Below are 18,084 nucleotides of genomic sequence, written 5' to 3'. Positions count from 1 at the left end.
TCAGGGTGGGCTGGGGGTAATTAACTGGCGGACCACGGTCCAGATCTGGATCGCGGCCACCAGTAATTCCCGCAGACCAGACGCCCCACCCCTCCTCACCTCCCCTCACCTCCTTTAGCTGGTCGCAGCAAGTTACCGTAGTTGAGCAGGGGCAGTAGCAGTGTGGAGGATGGGGGGGCTGCAGGAGTGTGGAGGATGGGGGGGCTGCAGGAGTGTGGAGGATGGGGGCTGCAGGAGTGTGGAGGATGGGAGGCTGTAGCAGTGTGGAAGATGGGGGGGTGCGGCTTCCTCCACACTGCTACATCCCCCCATCCTCCACACTCCTGCAGCCCCCCATAAATAAATAAGCCCTACCCTGAAAATAAGCCCTAGTGTGTTTTTTGGGACTAAAATTAATATCAGACCCGGTCTTATTTTTAGAGAAACACGGTACCACACGTTATACACCTGCCGGTGTATTAAAGAAAAACATTTTTTTCCTGACTACAAATACGCTTAATAGTGGCCTTATCATTGCAAAGGGCCTAAATACAAGCAAATATCGTACCATATACTACCTTTTTTTCTGTCTCTGTGCTAAATTAAGTGTAATACCACACGATATACACCTGCCGGTTTATTAAAGAAAAAAAAGGTTTTCCTGCGTAAAAATACGCTTAACAGTGGCCTTATTATTGCAAAGGGCCTAAATTCAAGCAAATAGTGTACCATATACTACCTTTTTTTCTGTCTCTGTGCTAAATTAAGTGTTATACCACACGTTATACACCTGCTGGTGTATTAAAGAAAAATACGTTTTTCGTGAGTACAAATACGCTTTTTCAGTGGCCTTATCATTGCAAAGGACCTACATACAAGCAAATAGCGTACTATTTAGTACCTGTATTTCTGTTTTATACCTCTCGTTATACACCTGCCGGTGTATTAAAGAAAAAAAAGGTTTTCCTGCTTAAAAATACGCTTTTTCAGTGGCCTTATCATTTATTACCTGTATTTCTGTCTCGGTGCTAAATTCACTGCTATTCCACACATTAGTATACACTGGCTGGTGTATACAACAAAAAAAGAGTTTTTTTCTGCTTATAAATACGCTTAACAGTGCGCTCATCATTGCAAAGGGCATACATACAACAAAGGAGTTTACTATTTAGTAACTGTTATTCTGTCTAGGGCCTATTTACTTTGAAAGGACAGCCGTAAGTAATCGCCTGCTGCTATTCTATACCCTCATAAACGCACTAAGTATGTCAGGCAGGGAAGTGCCAGGACGTGCACAGAGAAGGGGCAGAGGCCTACATACGTCAGGCAGAGTTGGCAGCAGACTTGGGGCGAGTGGCAGCAGGAGTCGCAGCAATAGGCCTGAGCTCCCGTTAACACCCAGCGGTCATGTCGTCGACCCATCTCTCCTCGTCAATTGGTTTGCACACTCATCCCCATCATCACAAGCAACATCTGACAACCACAGTCAAGAGTCGGTGGGTTCCTCACACACAACCCTCAGTTGACATGGCTTGGAGCAGTCCCCGTAATCCCATTGCCTTTGTCCTATGCTGTTCCCTCTGCCAAAGAAGTATCTAATGCTTTGGGTTCAGCTCCACTATTTAGCAAGGACGATGTAATAGAGGACAGTCAGCATCTAATGGGCAGCCAAGAATGTGAGGAGAGATGCGTCCCTTGCTTAGCAAGGCAGCCAAGTAGTGATGCAGAGAGTGATGTGAGAGGCGGTGTTTCAATTGTTCAGGGTCCTGAGGCAGACACTGTTGTGGAACACGAGGAGGACATCAGTGACGTGCACACATCTTTTGATGATGATGAAGCCGATCACAATTGGGAGCCGAGTGCAGAAGCCGGGGCTTCATCATCATCAGGAGAAGAGATTTGCTCTTTGTCTATGAGGCAGCAAGGCGGTAGCATGGTTGGCAATCAGCGTGGTGGTGACAGTAGTGAAAATTCAGGAGCCAAACGTGCCAGGGGGAGACCACCTGCTTCGCGGCAAGCTACCATTCAGGTAGGTAGTGGAACAGGGGTTCCTGGAGATGGCGCCAATAGCAGTGAAATAGTGCGAACTGCAGGTGGGAAAATCTGCAACTCTGCGGTGTGGTTGTTCTTCATAAAGAATGCGGAGGACCTTAGCGTAGTCACATGCAAAATCTGTGGGCAGAAAGTTAAGCGTGGCCAGGGTCCCAATCTCGGCACCACGGCCCTGCGTCAACACATGATTCGCCACCATAAAGCAGCTTGGGATAACCGTGGCTCCGAGGTAGTGGTCCAGCCCGCCGCATCACCCAGTGGCCATCCGCTCCCTCCATCATCCAGCCAAGGCTCCACCACCTCAGCCGAAGGGAGCATTGTGTCAAACCATCCTTCTTACGCTCCTGCTTCCTCCGCTCGTAGTCAGCCATTCCACCAACAATCGATCGGCGAAGCCATGTCCAAGAGACAACAGCATGCGCCCACTCATCCAACGGCGCAGAAGTTGAATGTGCTCCTGTCCAAGTTGCTGGTGTTGCAGTCCCTCCCTTTCCAACTGGTGGACTCTGCAGCTTTCAGGGAATTGATGGCTTGTGCCGAGCCGAGGTGGAGAGTCCCAAGCCGTCATTTCTTTGCGAAGAAGGCAGTACCAGCCCTGCATAAGTTTGTACAAGAGAAGGTGGGCCAGTCCTTGAGCCTGTTGGTGTGTTCAAAAGTGCAAGGCAGCGCCGACGTGTGGAGCTGTAACTAAGGGCAGGGACAATACATGTCTTTTATGGCCCACTGGGTAAATGTTGTTCCTGCACAGCCACAACAGCAACTTGGACAGGTCAAACCGCTTCCTCCTCCACGCTCTCGCTCCCAGGCAGTTGGTTCTTTTCCAGTGTGCGCCTCCTCCTCCCCCGTGTCCTCGGCCTCCATTGCACATCCATATCTCGGTGGCCCTTCATCGTACCACTTGTGTAGGGAACAGCGGTGTCAAGCCGTCCTTCACATGGTTTGCCTTGGCGAACGAAGTCACACAGGGCAAGAACTGCTGAAGTTCATTAGGGAAGAAATCCGAGTATGGCTTACTCCACGAAATCTGGAAATGGGAACCATGGTGACCAACAATGGGAAGAACATTGTGGCCGCGCTACGACAAGGAAGTGTGAACCATTCGCCCTGCATGGCACACGTGTTGAATCGGGTTGTCAAGAGGTTCATCAAGTCTTCACCCCATTTGCAAGACGTCCTGACAATGGCAAGAGAACTATGCATGCACTTCAGCCACTCGTACACTGCCAAGCACACTTTGCTTGAGCTGCAGTGTCAGAACTGTATCCCACAACATAGTCTCATTTGTGACGTTGCCACGCGTTGGAATTCCACCCTCCAAATGTTGGACAGAATATACGAACAAAGAAAAGCCATCACGGATTTTTTGATGATACAAGCAGATAGCAGTACTCCCCTGTGTAACTTCAATGTGAACGAGTGGCAGCTCATACGTGACATCTGCCGTTTGCTGAGGCCCTTTGAGGAAGCCACATTTTTTGTTAGTCGCTCGAATTACGCCATGAACGACGTAATTCCACTCCTACATTTACTCCAAAAAATGATTGAAAACATGGCTGGTCATGGCAATGGAGATGTTGCGCCTACATCAGAAGGCTACATGAGTCCTGTGGGGGATGAACTGGAGGAGGATGATGAGGGGCAGAGCGGAGCACAGTTTACGGTGGATGAGATGGCCGGTGTTTCTGGTCATTGGACAGGAGGAGCAGGAGCAGCCAGAGGAGCTGGAGGCTTATTACGAGGGATGCGAGACAGAGGACCCAGACACACCTTGGCAGTATGCAGTGGAGATGGAGGCAGGTAGCCCCAGCGAGTCACTGTCACAATTGGCACGATGCATGCTGAGTTGCTTGCGTAGTGACCCCCGAATTGTCAAAATTCGTCAGCGCGATGACTTCTGGATCTCCACCTTATTAGACCCTCGCTACCGGCCCAGAATGGGGGCCTTTTTTACACCCACTGAGAGGGAGAACAAACTGACCTACTTCAGGGAGCTTCTACATAGTCGGTTGGCCGATGCCTATTGGCCACATGGTCCATCCACTCGCAGGTCTGACTTGGGGGGCCCTCTGCACTCATCTTCCACTGCCATGGCTGCTGGGGAGGGGAGGACCGGCTCAATCAGCAGCAGCCTGAGTCTACAGTCGCTGATGAGTAGCTTCCTTCAGCCGCATAGTGAAGCTACTCATCAGCAGCAGGTGGACATGGAGCAGGACCTGAACCAGCAGGTGATGGCTTACCTTGACATGACCCTGCCAACAACCATTGAAGATCCGCTGGACTTCTGGGCAGCCAAACTCGATTTATGGCCGCAACTAGCGGAGTTTGGCCTGGAAAAGCTGTCCTGCCCGGTCAGTAGTGTGCCATCAGAGCGGGTGTTTAGTGCGGCCGGGGCCATAGTCACCCCAAGGCGAACTTGACTGTCCACTAAAAATGTGGAGATACTGACGTTTGTCAAGATGAATCAGGGATGGATCAGCCAGGATTTCCAGCCACCAATGACAGATGGGTCTGAGTGGATTGTGCATGCTCCTACAACAAAATTTTCTCTATTGTGGTTGGTAATGAAACCCTCTGGGGCAGACCTTGGGATTGTACGGCCCGCCTGACACATAAGGACCTTTGATTGACTCTGACCGGCCCACGCTGATTGGGGGACAACTATGCTGCCTAATCTGGGGGACATCTATGCTGCCTAATCTGGGGGACAAGTATGCTCCTAATCTGGGGGACATCTATGCTGCCTAATCTGGGGGACAACTATGCTCCTAATCTGGGGGACATCTATGCTGCCTACTCTGGGGGACATCTATGCTGCCTAATCTGGGTAACATCTATGCTGCCTAATCTGAGGGACAACTATAGTCCTAATCTGGGGGACATCTATGCTGCCTAATCTGGGGGACAACTATGCTCCTAATATGGGAAAAACTGAAGCTTCTGGCCTTGGGCCTATAATTTTTTGAAGTTTAGCAGTAGCTAAATGCTTAATGCAAATGCCAACATTGATCTTTAAATGTAAGGGGTTATGAAACCCTCTTGGGTACTGCGAATGACTGCTCCAGACTCATTCTGTGTCTTTCAGGAACTACTCGCCTCCCTGGTGCCTCTGGCCTCGGGCCTTAAATTTTTGGATGTTTAGCAGTAGCTAAATACATGCTTAATGCAAATTTCAACAATGATCATTAAATTCTCGGCACTCTGCCAGGGCCTTCTCCTACCCCGCCTGGGCCGATCCGAGGACCTCACTAACCAACTCACTAACTAATCCAATCGCTTATAGCGATGGGCGGTGTGTACAAAGGGCAGGAACTTAATAAACGCCAGCTTATGACCCTCACTTACTGGTAATTCCTTGTTTTAAGATTAAATAATTGCAATCCCAGATCCCTATCACGAACTGGTTTCAGCGTGCAACACGCACCTGTCCTTAAAAGATAGAGACACGCTAATCCGTTCAGTGGAGCGCTAGTGCGGCCCAGGACAAATGAGGCCATAACACACCTGTTATTGCTCGATCTCGCAATTGATCGGGCAAGGTAAGGGGTTATTAAAGTCTCTTGGGTACTGCTGAGGCCTACTCCTGACTGCTCCTAGTGCAATGTATGGGGTAATTAAACACTCTTGGGTAGTGTTATTGTTAAATTTACTGGTAATTTTATCAGTAATAAAATTGAATTTTGCAGAATGCTAACCGTTACACAACGGAACGCTTGTTGCGTGTTATTTTTTAAGGAAAAAAAAATAAATAGATGGAGAGGGATTAACTCTGCTTATTCATTTTTGGCGAATAGAATCCTTTTGCCATCTGATTTTTTGGAGACAGATGCACTTACACACATGTAATAATTTTTTTTAACCAAATTTCAAACATTGTGTGGTTTATTACTTTTGAGAAGAATGTCTTTGGGTGGTCCACCATCCTGCATTATAGAGTCTTCTGAACTGCTGTATATGCGCTTGTTTTTTTAAAAAAAAAAAGGTATTTTGCCCGACAATTTCGATAAAATTTAGCGTTTTTTTTGGGTGGATTGTGAAGCCCGGGTGACAGGTGTGTAGTGTGTACTCATGCATCAGTCAACTCCAGTCTGTGTCCGTTAGGCAATATATGGGTTACTGATGCAGCAGAGGTGGGGCCTTGGTCTTGGAATTTCAATTATTTAAAAAAATGTGAACATATTGTGTGGTTTATTATATTATAGAAGAATGTCTTTGGGTGGTCCACCGTCCTGCATTATAGAGTCTTCTGAACTGCTGTATATGCGCTTGTTTTAACGAAAAGGTATTTTGTCAGACAATTTCAGAAAAAAATTGCGTTTTTTTTGGGGTGGATTGTGAAGCCCGGGTGACAGGTGTGTAGTGTGTACTCATGCATCAGTCAACTCCAGTCTGTGTCCGTTAGGCAATATATGGGTTACTGATGCAGCAGAGGTGGGGCCTTGGTCTTGGAATTTCAATTATTTAAAAAAATGTGAACATATTGTGTGATTTATTATATTATGGAAGAATGTCTTTGGGTGGTCCACTGTCCTGCATTATAGAGTCTTCTGAACTGCTGTATATGCGCTTGTTTTTAAAAAAAAAAAAAAGGTATTTTGTCAGACAATTTCGATAAAATTTTGCGTTTTTTTGGGCTGGATTGTGAAGCCTGGGTGATGGGTGTGTAGTGTGTACTTGTGCATCAGTCAACTCCAGTCTGTGTCCGTTAGGCAATATATGGGTTACTGATGCAGCAGAGGTGGGTCCTTGGTCTTGGAATTTCAATTATTTAAAAAAATTGAACATATTGTGTGGTTTATTGTATTATAGAAGAATGTCTTTGGGTGGTCCACCGTCCTGCATTATAGAGTCTTCTGAACTGCTGTATATGCGCTTGTTTTAAAAAAAAAGGTATTTTGTCAGACAATTTTTTTTTAAATTGCGTTTTTTTGGGGTGGATTGTGAAGCCCCGGTGTGTACTCGTGCATCAGCCAACTCCAGGCTGTGTCTTTCAGGCAATCTATGGGTTACTGATGCAGCTGAGGTGGGGCCTGGGTCTTGGAATTTCAATTTTTAAAAAAAAATTCAACAATTGTGTGGTTCATTATTTTTGAGAAGAAAGTTTTTGGGTGGTCCACCGTCCGGCCTTATAGAGTCTTCTGAAATGTTGGATATGCGCTTGTGCTGACACAAAGTTGTAAATTAAAAAAAAAAAATGTATACAATTTTGTTGATTTTGGGGCGGATTATGAAGCCCTGTGTGTATTGGTGCATCAGCCAACTCCAGGCTGTGTCCTTCAGGCAATAAATGGGTTCCTGATGCCGCAGAGGTGGGGCATGGGTCTGGAAATTAAAAATTTTTGGATTGCGGGTGCTACAAAAAAAGATGGACACACCATAATTCGTTCAGTGGAGCTCGTCTGCGGCCCCGGACATCTGAGGGCATAACACACCTGTTATTGCTCGATCTCAGGAGAAGGGGGTTCATCATCGGGTGAAGAGAGTTACAGGTTGCCCTTGAGTCAGCAGGGCAGTAGCACGGTTGGCAGTCAGCGTGGTGTGGCAGTAGTGAAAATTCTGGAGCCAAACGTGCCCGGGGGAGACCACCTGCTTCGCGGCAGCTTACCTTTCCGGGAGTTAGCGGGTTACCAGCACCGGTCGATGAAAGATAGAGACACGCTAATCCGTTCAGTGGAGCGCGCCTGCTGCCCCGGAAATCAGGGGGCATAACACACCTGGTATTGCTCGATCTCGCAATTCATCATGCAAAGGTAGGGGGTTATTAAAGCCTCTTGGGTACTGCTGAGGCCTACTCTTGACTGCTCCTTGTGCAATGTATAGGGTAATTAAACACTCTTGGGTAGTGTTTTTTTTATTTTTTATTTACTGATAATTTTATCAGAAATAAAATTGAATTTTCCAGAATGCTAATCGTTACACAACGGAACGCTTGTTGCGTGTGATTTTTTAATGAAAAAAAAATAAAAAATACGGACAGGGATTAACTCTGCTTCATCATTTTGGGCGAAAAAAGTCCTTTGGTGATCTGATCTTTAGGAGACAGATGCGCTTACACACATATTGAATTAGTTTTTGTAAAAAAATTTCAAACATTGTATGGTTTATTATTTTTGAGAAGAATGTCTTTGGGTGGTCCACCTTCCTGCAATATAGAGTCTTGTGAACTATTGGATATGCGCTTGTTCTTACACAAAGGTATTTCTTTAAAAAATTTCTAAAATGTTTTAATTTTTTGGAGGGTATTGTGAAGCCCGGGTGTGTACTGGTGCATCAGCCAACTCCAGGCTGTGTCCTTCAGGCAATATATGGGTTCCTGATGCCGCAGAGGTAGGGCCTGGGTCTGGAAATTTCAAATTTTTGGATAGCGGGTGCTACCAATGAGAAATCTTTGACAAAAATGTCATATATTGTGTTGTTGTTTTTTTTTTTTTTTTGGGGGGGGGGGGGGGGATTGTGAAGCCCTGGTGTGTACTCTTGCATCAGCCAACTCCAGGCTGTGTCATGCAGGCAATATATGGGTTACTGATGCCACAGGGGTGGGGCCTGGTTCTGGAAATTTCACATTTTTGGATAGCAGGTGCTACCAATAAGAAATCTTTGACAAAAATTTCTCATTGTGTTGATTTTTGAGGGGGGATTGTGAAGCCCTGGTGTTTAGTGGTGCATCAGCCAACTCCAGGCTGTGTCCTTCAGGCAATATATGGGTTTCTGATGCCGCAGAGGTGGGGCCTGGGTCTGGAAATTTCTAATTTTTGGATAGCGGGTGCTACCAATGAGAAATCTTTGTCAAAAATGTCATATATTGTGTTGATTTTTTGGGGGGGATTGTGAAGCCCTGGTGTTTGGTGTACTAGTGCATCAGCCAACTCCATGCTGTGCCATTCAGCCACTAAAAGGTCTCCTCTTGCTGCCAACATGTCAACGCTATGTCATTCAGTCACTATATGGTCTCCTTACACTAATGCCACCACCAGGCTCTGTCATTGTGCTGCTGTGCGGCAGTGATTCTAAGAGTGATGCCGGTAATCTGCATGCTATTCTGAATAACAGTATTATTTCACTACCCCAGCATACTCCATATGCGTTTTAGGACACAGCAAAGTGTTCTATACCCCTATAGAGACTGTATGTAGGCTAGAAATAGCCTTTTTTAACATTGATTCGCCGCAAATAAATTTGGATCGAAACAAACTTTTCAGGAAAATTCGGCGAATCGGCCGAATTGAATTTTTGAAAAGTTCGCTCATCTCTAACAGTAATACTTTGTATATTTGCTATTATTAGGAATACATCAGGTACTAATGTGCACAATGTCAGTAGTGGTGGTAGTAGCTTAACTTTCTTGGTATATTTGAGACTATTTGCCATTTTTCCTCCTTTGCAGCAGCCAGGTGTAGTCTGTTGCTCCTCCCTTTTAACTGTTTTTATTGTGATATCCTAATAAAGCTTTGATTATTCAAATATTACTGTGCCTGCTGTGGCTTGTAGGTATTCATTTATGGTGATTTTTTTTTCACATTAGACCTAATATATGTGGTTATGATTAAGCCCTGATGTTTTGGTTAGTATATGTACATGGGTAATCTTTTGGTTTAACTAAGTAAAACATAATAGTTTTATCTTATAATGTAACATGATAAATAAATATATAGGAAACTCATTTTTATTTGACATTAAAGTTTATTAACCACAGTAAGTATTTAGTTAGCAGCAACGGTCTGGTCCAGCCAGGATCTAAGGACTGTAACTCTAGCATAAACTCCAGGAGAAGATGTAGCGCAAGTAGAACTTCCCCAGGATACAATACCAGCCAAGGTCCAAGCTCCATTTCTCTGGCACACAAGAGGTCCACCAGAGTCACCCTGAAAATTAGAGTTAACAAAATAAGTATATAACTAAGTAAATATGTGTATAAATAAAAATGCAAAAAAGCTTGATTTCTATTGCCTTTTATACTTACATAATGGGTTCTACTTATGGACTTGGTACACAGAGTAGTCAGATTTAATAGCTACATTGAATATACACACAGGCATGGTAGACCCAAATATGTTAAGACTCAGAGATCCTCCTCTGATACTGACCCATAGATATCACATGTTTATTACAAATAAACTGATACTGTTGGTCTAGGATTCAGGAAGACAACGAAAATACATCTCAAATGTTATTGTTGTCTATTACTTTTGTGGCTATAGCTGTAATATTTACAAATAAGTGACTAAAGTAGATATTAGACAGGACATGACTAGAGATATGTAATTCCATACCATGCAGGAGGAAGCTCCAGATGCTCCAGCGCAGATCATGGTGTTCTGGATCTTGGTTCCCCAGTATCTCTGACATTCGGTATTACTCAGAAGAGGCAGAGACACCTGCTGCAGTTTGCTTGGGGTTGTTTGTGCTAAGAGTTAAAACAACATTTAAGCACTATATACATATGTTTTCCAGAATATGGAGATCATAGTGAGATTGTGTTATGCCTCGCTACATGAGGTTGCAAGTTGTGCCAAAAGAGGGTCTACATAGACCTGCAGGATAACATTTGTAACATCTGTATTGTCAAGCATTTACTTACTTGCAGCATTGACGTAGCCCCATCCGGTGGTAACACATCTCTCTCCTCCATTGAATACATCAGCACTAGCAGCGATGCATACAGGAGCCACACGGTTATTGAAAGAAGCGGCGCTGCTGAGCTTCAGAAGAGTGATGTCATTGGCAGTGGTGAAGGAGCTGTAGCTGGGGTGTCTGAAGACCTGTCAAAGAATATGTCTTAAAATTACTTCTTACAAAATGAGGGTAAATAAACATAATAAACAAATAAACACATTTCAAAAAACATGTTTCTACATTTTCTGCTTACCCTAGAAATGGTCTTGGTCTGAATTGGTTCAGCATTGGAGGAACGGTCATATTCACCCAGAATGACACGGTGGGAGGTTCTGTTTATAGAGATGAACAACTATTTTAGCATCTTCAATAAGTTTTCTTGTGTAATAGGACATTCATGAGATCTCCAGTTCTCCAATGTCAAACACACTTGATAATAGCAATATTAGTCACAATATTGAAGTATGGACAATAGACAGTATTATATTGATTCCTTGCTATACTGTAAAAAAAGTTATACATGACTTACGTGACACCACAGTGAGCAGCAGTGACGACCCAGAGACTGTTGATCAGAGAACCGCCGCAGAAGTGGAATCCGGTGTTGTCCTATAGATATGTAATCAAATCAATAGAAAGAACATAAAGCTTTTACATTAACATATACTTTTTCAGAATTCCCAATATACAAGGACATATATAAAAGTTTCCACAATTGATGTTTAATGAGAAAGAAAATCATCAGTTCTACAGTCTAAGGGCAGTTAAAGGGGTATTCCAGGCAAAACCTTTTTTTATATATATCAACTGGCTCCGGAAAGTTAAACAGATTTGTAAATTACTTCTATTAAAAAAATCTTAATCCTTCCAATAGTTAGTAGCTTCTGAAGTTTTCTGTCTAACTGCTCAACGATGATGTCACGTCCCGGGAGCTGTGCATGATGGGAGAATATCCCCATAGGAACTGCACAGCTCCCGGGACCTGAGTCATCAGAGAGTAGTTAGACAGAAAACAACAACTCAACTTCAGAAGCTAATAACTATTGGAAGGATTAAAAAAAATTTAATAGAAGTAATTTACAAATCTGTTTAACTTTCCAGAGCCAGTTGAGATATAAAAAAAAGTTTTGGCCTGGAATACCCCTTTAAAGCGAAATCCAGCCCAACCTGCAGCCATCATGTTATAGAGCAGGAGGAGCTGAGTAGGTTGATACAGTTTTGTAGTAAAGTTCCAAGATATCTTGTGCATATAAAGAGATTAGAACAGGTCACTTGACTACATGGCCCAAAAGGGCAGAATTTATATGAATTAATGACAAGTTATTCAAGAACTCTTCTCATTAAACCATCAATCTGCTCAGCTCCTCCTGCTCTATAACATGGACATAAGTGCTGAGTATGGAGAGTGGCAAGAATGTATTACCATGTATCAAGTTAATACAGTACATGTTCATTCTCTACAGCACTTTAATAAGGTAAAAACAAGTAAATTGGATAGGATATGAAATCAGTACCTGCAGAGACACCTGCCATGGCCATGAACCAGAAACTGCATTCTCACCATTCACAACCCTGGCATAACCAGAAACGATTGGCTTGATGCTTGGCACACCGCAGCCTGAGGAATAAGTAAATAATAAATATCAATTTAATGAACTAGTAATCTCCATAAAATACTGTAATAAAGCCATGGCGCTACTTACCATAGCTACCCCCTAATAGGGCAAGGCAGGACAGAAGCCACAGAAATGCCATAGTGATAAGTGGAGCATAAACAGGGTTTGTGCTGCTTATATATCCTCAACTAACCATGTAAAAATAGAGCTTTACATGCAATAGAAGCATCAGAGTTGTTATCAGACAACCTTGAATTAATATAGAAAATTTAGGTAGATGTGGACAAAACTATGCGTGGGCGAAACAGGTGTTGTGTGTTTCATCAACGCAAGAAAAAAAATAACCCTTTTAAAGTATACCTTACCTTAAATTTCAGATATGCATTAAAAATGTGAATCAATACATAGTAAATAATAAATAAAATTTAATAAGTTAGTGGAGGGTAATGCTCCAGAGAGTAGTATCATAATCGATAGTCAAGGAGTGGGGTACTCCAAACCCCGGGAATCTGAACAAAATGTCTTGCTGTTATCACCAAGCTAAAAGTATAGAAGTGTAGTATCTGCTTTGAGATATAGTGATAAAGGCTACAATACAGACTAGCAGTTATGTCTGGTCCCTAACTTTTAAAAAGGGCACCCCCCAATGTGAACTCCAATAGTTAATCTTCTGAGAGTTGACCCTACTCCCAATTGTCACTTACACCCTGAATAATGGTGTATCATCACTAACAAAAGTAAATGAATCAATCTAAATACATTCTACACAATAGATAAAAAAAACTATTCATTCATTTCCCCCTATTCTGATAATATAAGAGTTCTCCAAGAGATTCTAAATAATGATAAAGCAACATGCATGGCATAGGACCTGACCCATGTGGTGATATATATCAACCAGAGCTATCCTATTTTTACTTTTTAATCTATTCTTTACTTTATTTTTAGATATATTTATGCTCATTAATTTTTATGAACTTTGGTTTCCATATAGTGATTTAGATTTAGTAAGAGTATGCTGGTATTATTTAGTCAGTGCAGTAGAGATATGTCGTTCTAATATGAAGGCATTGTCATGTTTTTAAACCCCAACTCATGAGAAAATCCTGTGTAAGCCCCTGGTAAGCTGTGATGGATCACCATTCTCTGACATTTACAAGCTAGGGATGCACAGTACCCTGCCTTGCCTCGGGTGCTGCCAAACCAAGCTAAGCCATGACATCTCGCCAGAGAAGGGGTCAACAAAATGCACCTTTGCCCCTGTGGAAAGAAATCCTTGTACCGACCCTGGGTGGACCTCTTGTATGCCAGAGAAATGGAGCTTGGACCTAAATATCATATGTGCACTGTTTTCAGTAAACTATCTCTATTGTCAAATAATTATTGCCTAAATAAAATTTTTATATATATTGTCATTAGAGATGAGCGAACTTTAGAAAAATTAGATTTGACCGATTAGCCGAATTTTTGAATTTTTTGCTGCTGGAGGAAGGCAAGGACCCCCCCCTCTGCCAAGATCGGAGCCCCCACAGAAGAAAAGAAGCCCCCCATAGATCAGGGAAAGAACACAGCCCCCCCCCCCCCCCGATGCCCTAATAGGTCCCCAATTGTCCTCTGCAGTTTTTTCAGTGGGACCCGGGCACTATTGGGTGTTCAGGGTGCTGCGATTTGCCATTTATTGGGGGCCGCAGTGCTCCCCCCCCCCCCCCCGAATTTATTCACGCCAAATCTGTATTTTAAAATGGCTATTTCTGGCCAACTCAATAGGTGTGTAGAACACTTTGCTGTGTTCTAACACGCATATGGAGTGTTCTGTGGTAGTGAAATAATACTGTTATTCAGTATGACATACAGATTACAGGCATCGCTTTTAGAATCACTGCTGCAGAGCGACACAATGACAGAGCCTGGTGGTGGTACAAGTATGAGGAGACCATATAGAGGCTGAATGACGCAGCGTGGAGGTGTTGGCAGCATGATGAGACCATATAGTGGCTGAATGACACAACGTGGAGGTGTTGGCAGCATGAGGACACCATATAGTGGCTGAATGACACAGTTTGGAGGTGTTGGCAGCATGAGGAGACCATGTAGTGGCTGAAAAATACAGCTTTGATGAGGCTGAAGCATGAGGAGACAAATAGTGGCTGAATGACACAGCGTGGGGGTGTTGGCAGCATGAGGACACCATATAGTGGCTGATTGACACAGCGTGGAGGTGTTGGCAGCATGAGGAGACCATATAGTGGCTGAATGACACAGCATGGATGAGGCTGAAGCATGAAGAGACATATAGTGGCTGAATGACACAGCGTGGAGGTGTTGGCAGCATGAGAAGACCATATAGTGGCTGAATGACACAGCGTGGAGGTGTAGGCAGCATGAGGAGATCATATAATGGCTGAATGATACAGTGTGGAGGTTTTGGCAGCATGATGAGACCATATAGTTGCTGAATGACACAGCCTGGAGCTTGCAGCAGCATGAGTAGACACTAGGGCTTCACAATCCCTAAGATTAAAAGATTAATTAAGAAATGAATGACACAGTCTGGAGTGGCTGAATCATGAAGAGACCATGTAGTGGCTGAATGGCACAACCTGGGGTTGGCTGAAGCATGAGGAGACCATATAGTGTCTGAAAGGCACAGCCTGGAGTTGGCAGAAGCATGAGGAGACCATTGAAATTTAAGAATTTTACTTTTAAGATTTAGAATTTGAAATTGAGGATTTTGAAATAGAAATTTTAACTCCCATGTTTAGTGTCCCGGGCCCCGGTGTGTGGGTACAAAGGACCAAATTTAACAAGGAGTCACATGGCAGCACAATGACAGAGCTTGGAGGTGGCCTCAGTATGAGGAGACCATATAGTGGCTGAATGACTGCCTGGAGTTTGTGGCAGCATGAAGAGACCATATAGTGGCTGAATGGCACAGCCTGGAGTTGGGGGCAGCATGAATAGAACATATAGTGGCTGAATGGCACAGCCTGGAGTTTGTGGCAGCATGAGGAGACCATATAGTGTCTGAATAACAAAGCCTGGAGGTGGCTGAAGCATGAGGAGACCATATAGTGTCTGAATTGCACAGCCTGGAGTTGCATGAAGCATGAGGAGACCATATAGTGGTGGAATGGCACAGCCTGGAGTTGCATAAAGCATGAGGAGATCATATATTGTCTGAATGGCACAGCCTAGAGTTGGCTGAAGCATGAGGAGACCATATTGTGTCTGAATGGCACAGCCTGGAGGTGGTGAAGCATGGGAAGACCACATAGTGGCGGAATGAGTTTGCTGATGCATGAGGAGAAGATATAGTGGCTGAATGAGACAGCCTGAAGGTGGCAGCAGCAGCATCAGGAGTCCTGAAAGTGACCCGGTGACAGAGTGGTGCGGTGGATGGCAATACCAGTACCCAGTGATTAAGGAGGGTTAAAAAAAGGTCTGATGCGGAGGAATGTTTGTAACAGGGAGCAGTGCCTTAAATCTGTTTGGCACTATTCATATTTGTGAAGTGTTGGTGTGGCACCATGGTCATTCTACTCTGATGCATCAGGCATTGGTGGGTGAAATCCTGGAGGATCCATGCCTGATTAATCTTCACAAAGGTCAGTTTCTCCACATATTTCATGGACAGACAAGTTCTCCTTGGGGTGACTATGGGACACGGTGGAGGATGAGGAGGCAGAGTCACACACTGTTGCAGGACCAGCGGGCTAAGAGCATGGAGGCGGAGGCGGCGTGACCTGTCCAAGTTGCTGTTGTGGCTGTGCAGAAACCACATTCACGCAGTGGGCCGTAAAGGACATGTATTGTCCCTGACCATAGTTTTAGCTCCACACATCGGCGTTGCCGTGCACTTTGGTACACTTTGGTAGAGTGGGGTGGTTGAGGTTAATACCAGTACCCTGTGACAGAAGTGGGTGAAAGAAGGAGAAATTGGCATCAGATTTGTTGCTTCAGGCAGTTGGAAGGATCAAAAAAGTAGCTGAGGCAGGTAGGCAGAAGAAAACGGTCTTTTTTGTCAAAGTATTGGTTAACCTCTTCAGGACAAATGTCGTACCGGTACATCATAGGACCCTGGTACTTAAGGACCCATGACGTACATGTACAGGCGTGGGAATTTCAGTCCCTGCCCCCAAGGGGGCTGGGATCAGATCGGGGTGACTTCTGATATTGATCAGTAGGCACCCCGCGAAAATGCCCAGGGGGGTCATTAGACCCCCCCCAATGTCGGCTATCGGCGCAAATCGCAAGTGAATTCACACTTGCGATTTGCGTCTTTTCTGGTGATGCGGTACACAGTTGACACACCGACCTGGAGATACATGGTGATTGGGATATACTCCCAATCACCTACTGTATCTATGGGGAGGTGGCGATTTCGTCACCCCCCAGGATCGCTGCTATTGGCTGGACTATCGTCCAGCCATTAGCAGCCGGCAGGGGAGGGGTTAAAGCAGCTCCCGCGGCTGGCTGAGTTCAGTCAGTGGTCAGAGCTGCTGGAGGAAGGCAAGGACCCCTCCTCTGCCAAGATCGGAGCCCCCACAGAAGAAAAGAAGCCCCCCATAGATCAGGGAAAGAACACAGCCCCCCCCCCCGATGCCCTAATAGGTCCCCAAGGGTCCTCTGCAGTTTTTTCAGTGAGACCCGGGCACTATTGGGGGTTCAGGGTGCTGCGATTTGCCATTTTTTTTGGGGCCGCAGTGCTCCCCCCCCCCTATATAACGGTGTGTGATTTTTAATCACACACCGTTATAGATAAAATTACACCAAACACACAACACTACATGCTCCGACCCCCCCCCCCCCCCCCCCCCCCCCACACACACACACACAAAAGCCAAGTGTCAGGCAGTACTGGAGCGGGGACATCCTATACAGGACCCCGCTTTACAGTATGGCCATGACACGGAAGCGGTTGAGGCATGTCCCCCCCCAAAGTGATCCCACCTATGACCGGCTTTACAAATTGAGGCCAGTCATCAATCACTTTGGGGCCAAATTTTTGGAGGCCTATGTACCACTCAGAGAGCTCTTGGTAGATGAGTCTCTTATCAGTTTTAAGGGGAGACTCATGTTCCGCCAGTATATTCCTTCCAAGTGGGTGCGGTATGGAGTGAAGCTCTATAAACTTTGTGAGAGTACCTCTGAGTACACTTACAAATTTAGAGTGTATGAGGGACGAGATTCCCGTATTGAACCCCCAGATTGTTCCCCCACTCTGGGTGGTAGCGAGAAAATCATTTGGGAGCTTGTCCACCCATTGCTGGATATGGGTTACCATGTGTACGTGGACAACTTTTATACCAGCATCCCTCTGTTCACATCCCTTGTCGCTAGATCCACGTCCGGTTGTGGGACTGTGCGGAAAAACCAGAGAGGCTTCCCTCTAAATTTGATCCAGAAACCTGTGCCCAAGGGTGAGTCCCGTGCCCTTACCCATGAAAACCTGTTGCTGGTCAGGTTTAAGGATAGGAGGGATGTCCTTATGCTTACCACTATTCATGGTAACGGCAGCTCACCTGTCCCTCTGTGAGGTACCACAACACCGGTCCTCAAGCCCGATTGTATTCTGGACTACAATCAGTATATGGGGGGAGTTGATCTTTCTGATCAAGTCCTCAAGCCATACATGGCAATGCGGAAAACACGGGCATGGTACAAAAAAGTTGCGGTCTACATGGTCCAGGTTGCCATGTACAACTCTTTTGTACTGTCCCAGTATGCTGGCAACACAGGGACATTCCTCCAGTTCCAAGAAGAAGTCCTAAAGGTCCTGATCTTTGGCGACCGGGAAAGAGCAGGCCGGAGTTCCGAAGGAACTTGA

The 18,084-nt window shown here is 44.9% G+C and overlaps 1 protein-coding gene across 1 annotated transcript; it reads right to left on the bottom strand.

Annotated features, from left to right (window-relative positions):
* Positions 1 to 9,720: 9,720 nt before the first annotated feature.
* LOC130277764 (chymotrypsinogen A-like) lies at positions 9,721 to 12,396 on the bottom strand. Its single transcript, XM_056528513.1, has 7 exons — positions 12,345 to 12,396; positions 12,156 to 12,259; positions 11,171 to 11,250; positions 10,895 to 10,973; positions 10,607 to 10,787; positions 10,299 to 10,432; positions 9,721 to 9,890 (listed from the first exon to the last, which is right to left on the bottom strand). Exons 1-7 carry the CDS (start codon positions 12,394 to 12,396, stop codon positions 9,729 to 9,731), a joined length of 792 nt encoding a protein of 263 aa, XP_056384488.1. The 3' UTR covers positions 9,721 to 9,728.
* Positions 12,397 to 18,084: the final 5,688 nt, after the last annotated feature.

Source organism: Hyla sarda, chromosome 6 (genome assembly GCF_029499605.1).
Source record: "Hyla sarda isolate aHylSar1 chromosome 6, aHylSar1.hap1, whole genome shotgun sequence".
Classification (NCBI taxonomy): Eukaryota; Metazoa; Chordata; class Amphibia; order Anura; family Hylidae; genus Hyla; species Hyla sarda.
Note: the sequence above shows the minus strand (reverse complement) of the source record. Positions and strands in the feature narration are given on the sequence as shown.

Bases quoted from the DNA above. Each gene is read 5' to 3' on its own strand.
- LOC130277764 (XM_056528513.1), bottom strand. From the start codon at position 12,396: ATGGCATTTCTGTGGCTTCTGTCCTGCCTTGCCCTATTAGGGGGTAGC. The intron at 11,251-12,155 runs GTACTGATTTCA...ACATATCTATAG, and splicing joins CATGGCAGGTGTCTCTGCAG to GACAACACCGGATTCCACTT. The intron at 10,433-10,606 runs GTAAGTAAATGC...TTTAACTCTTAG, and splicing joins GGGCTACGTCAATGCTGCAA to CACAAACAACCCCAAGCAAA.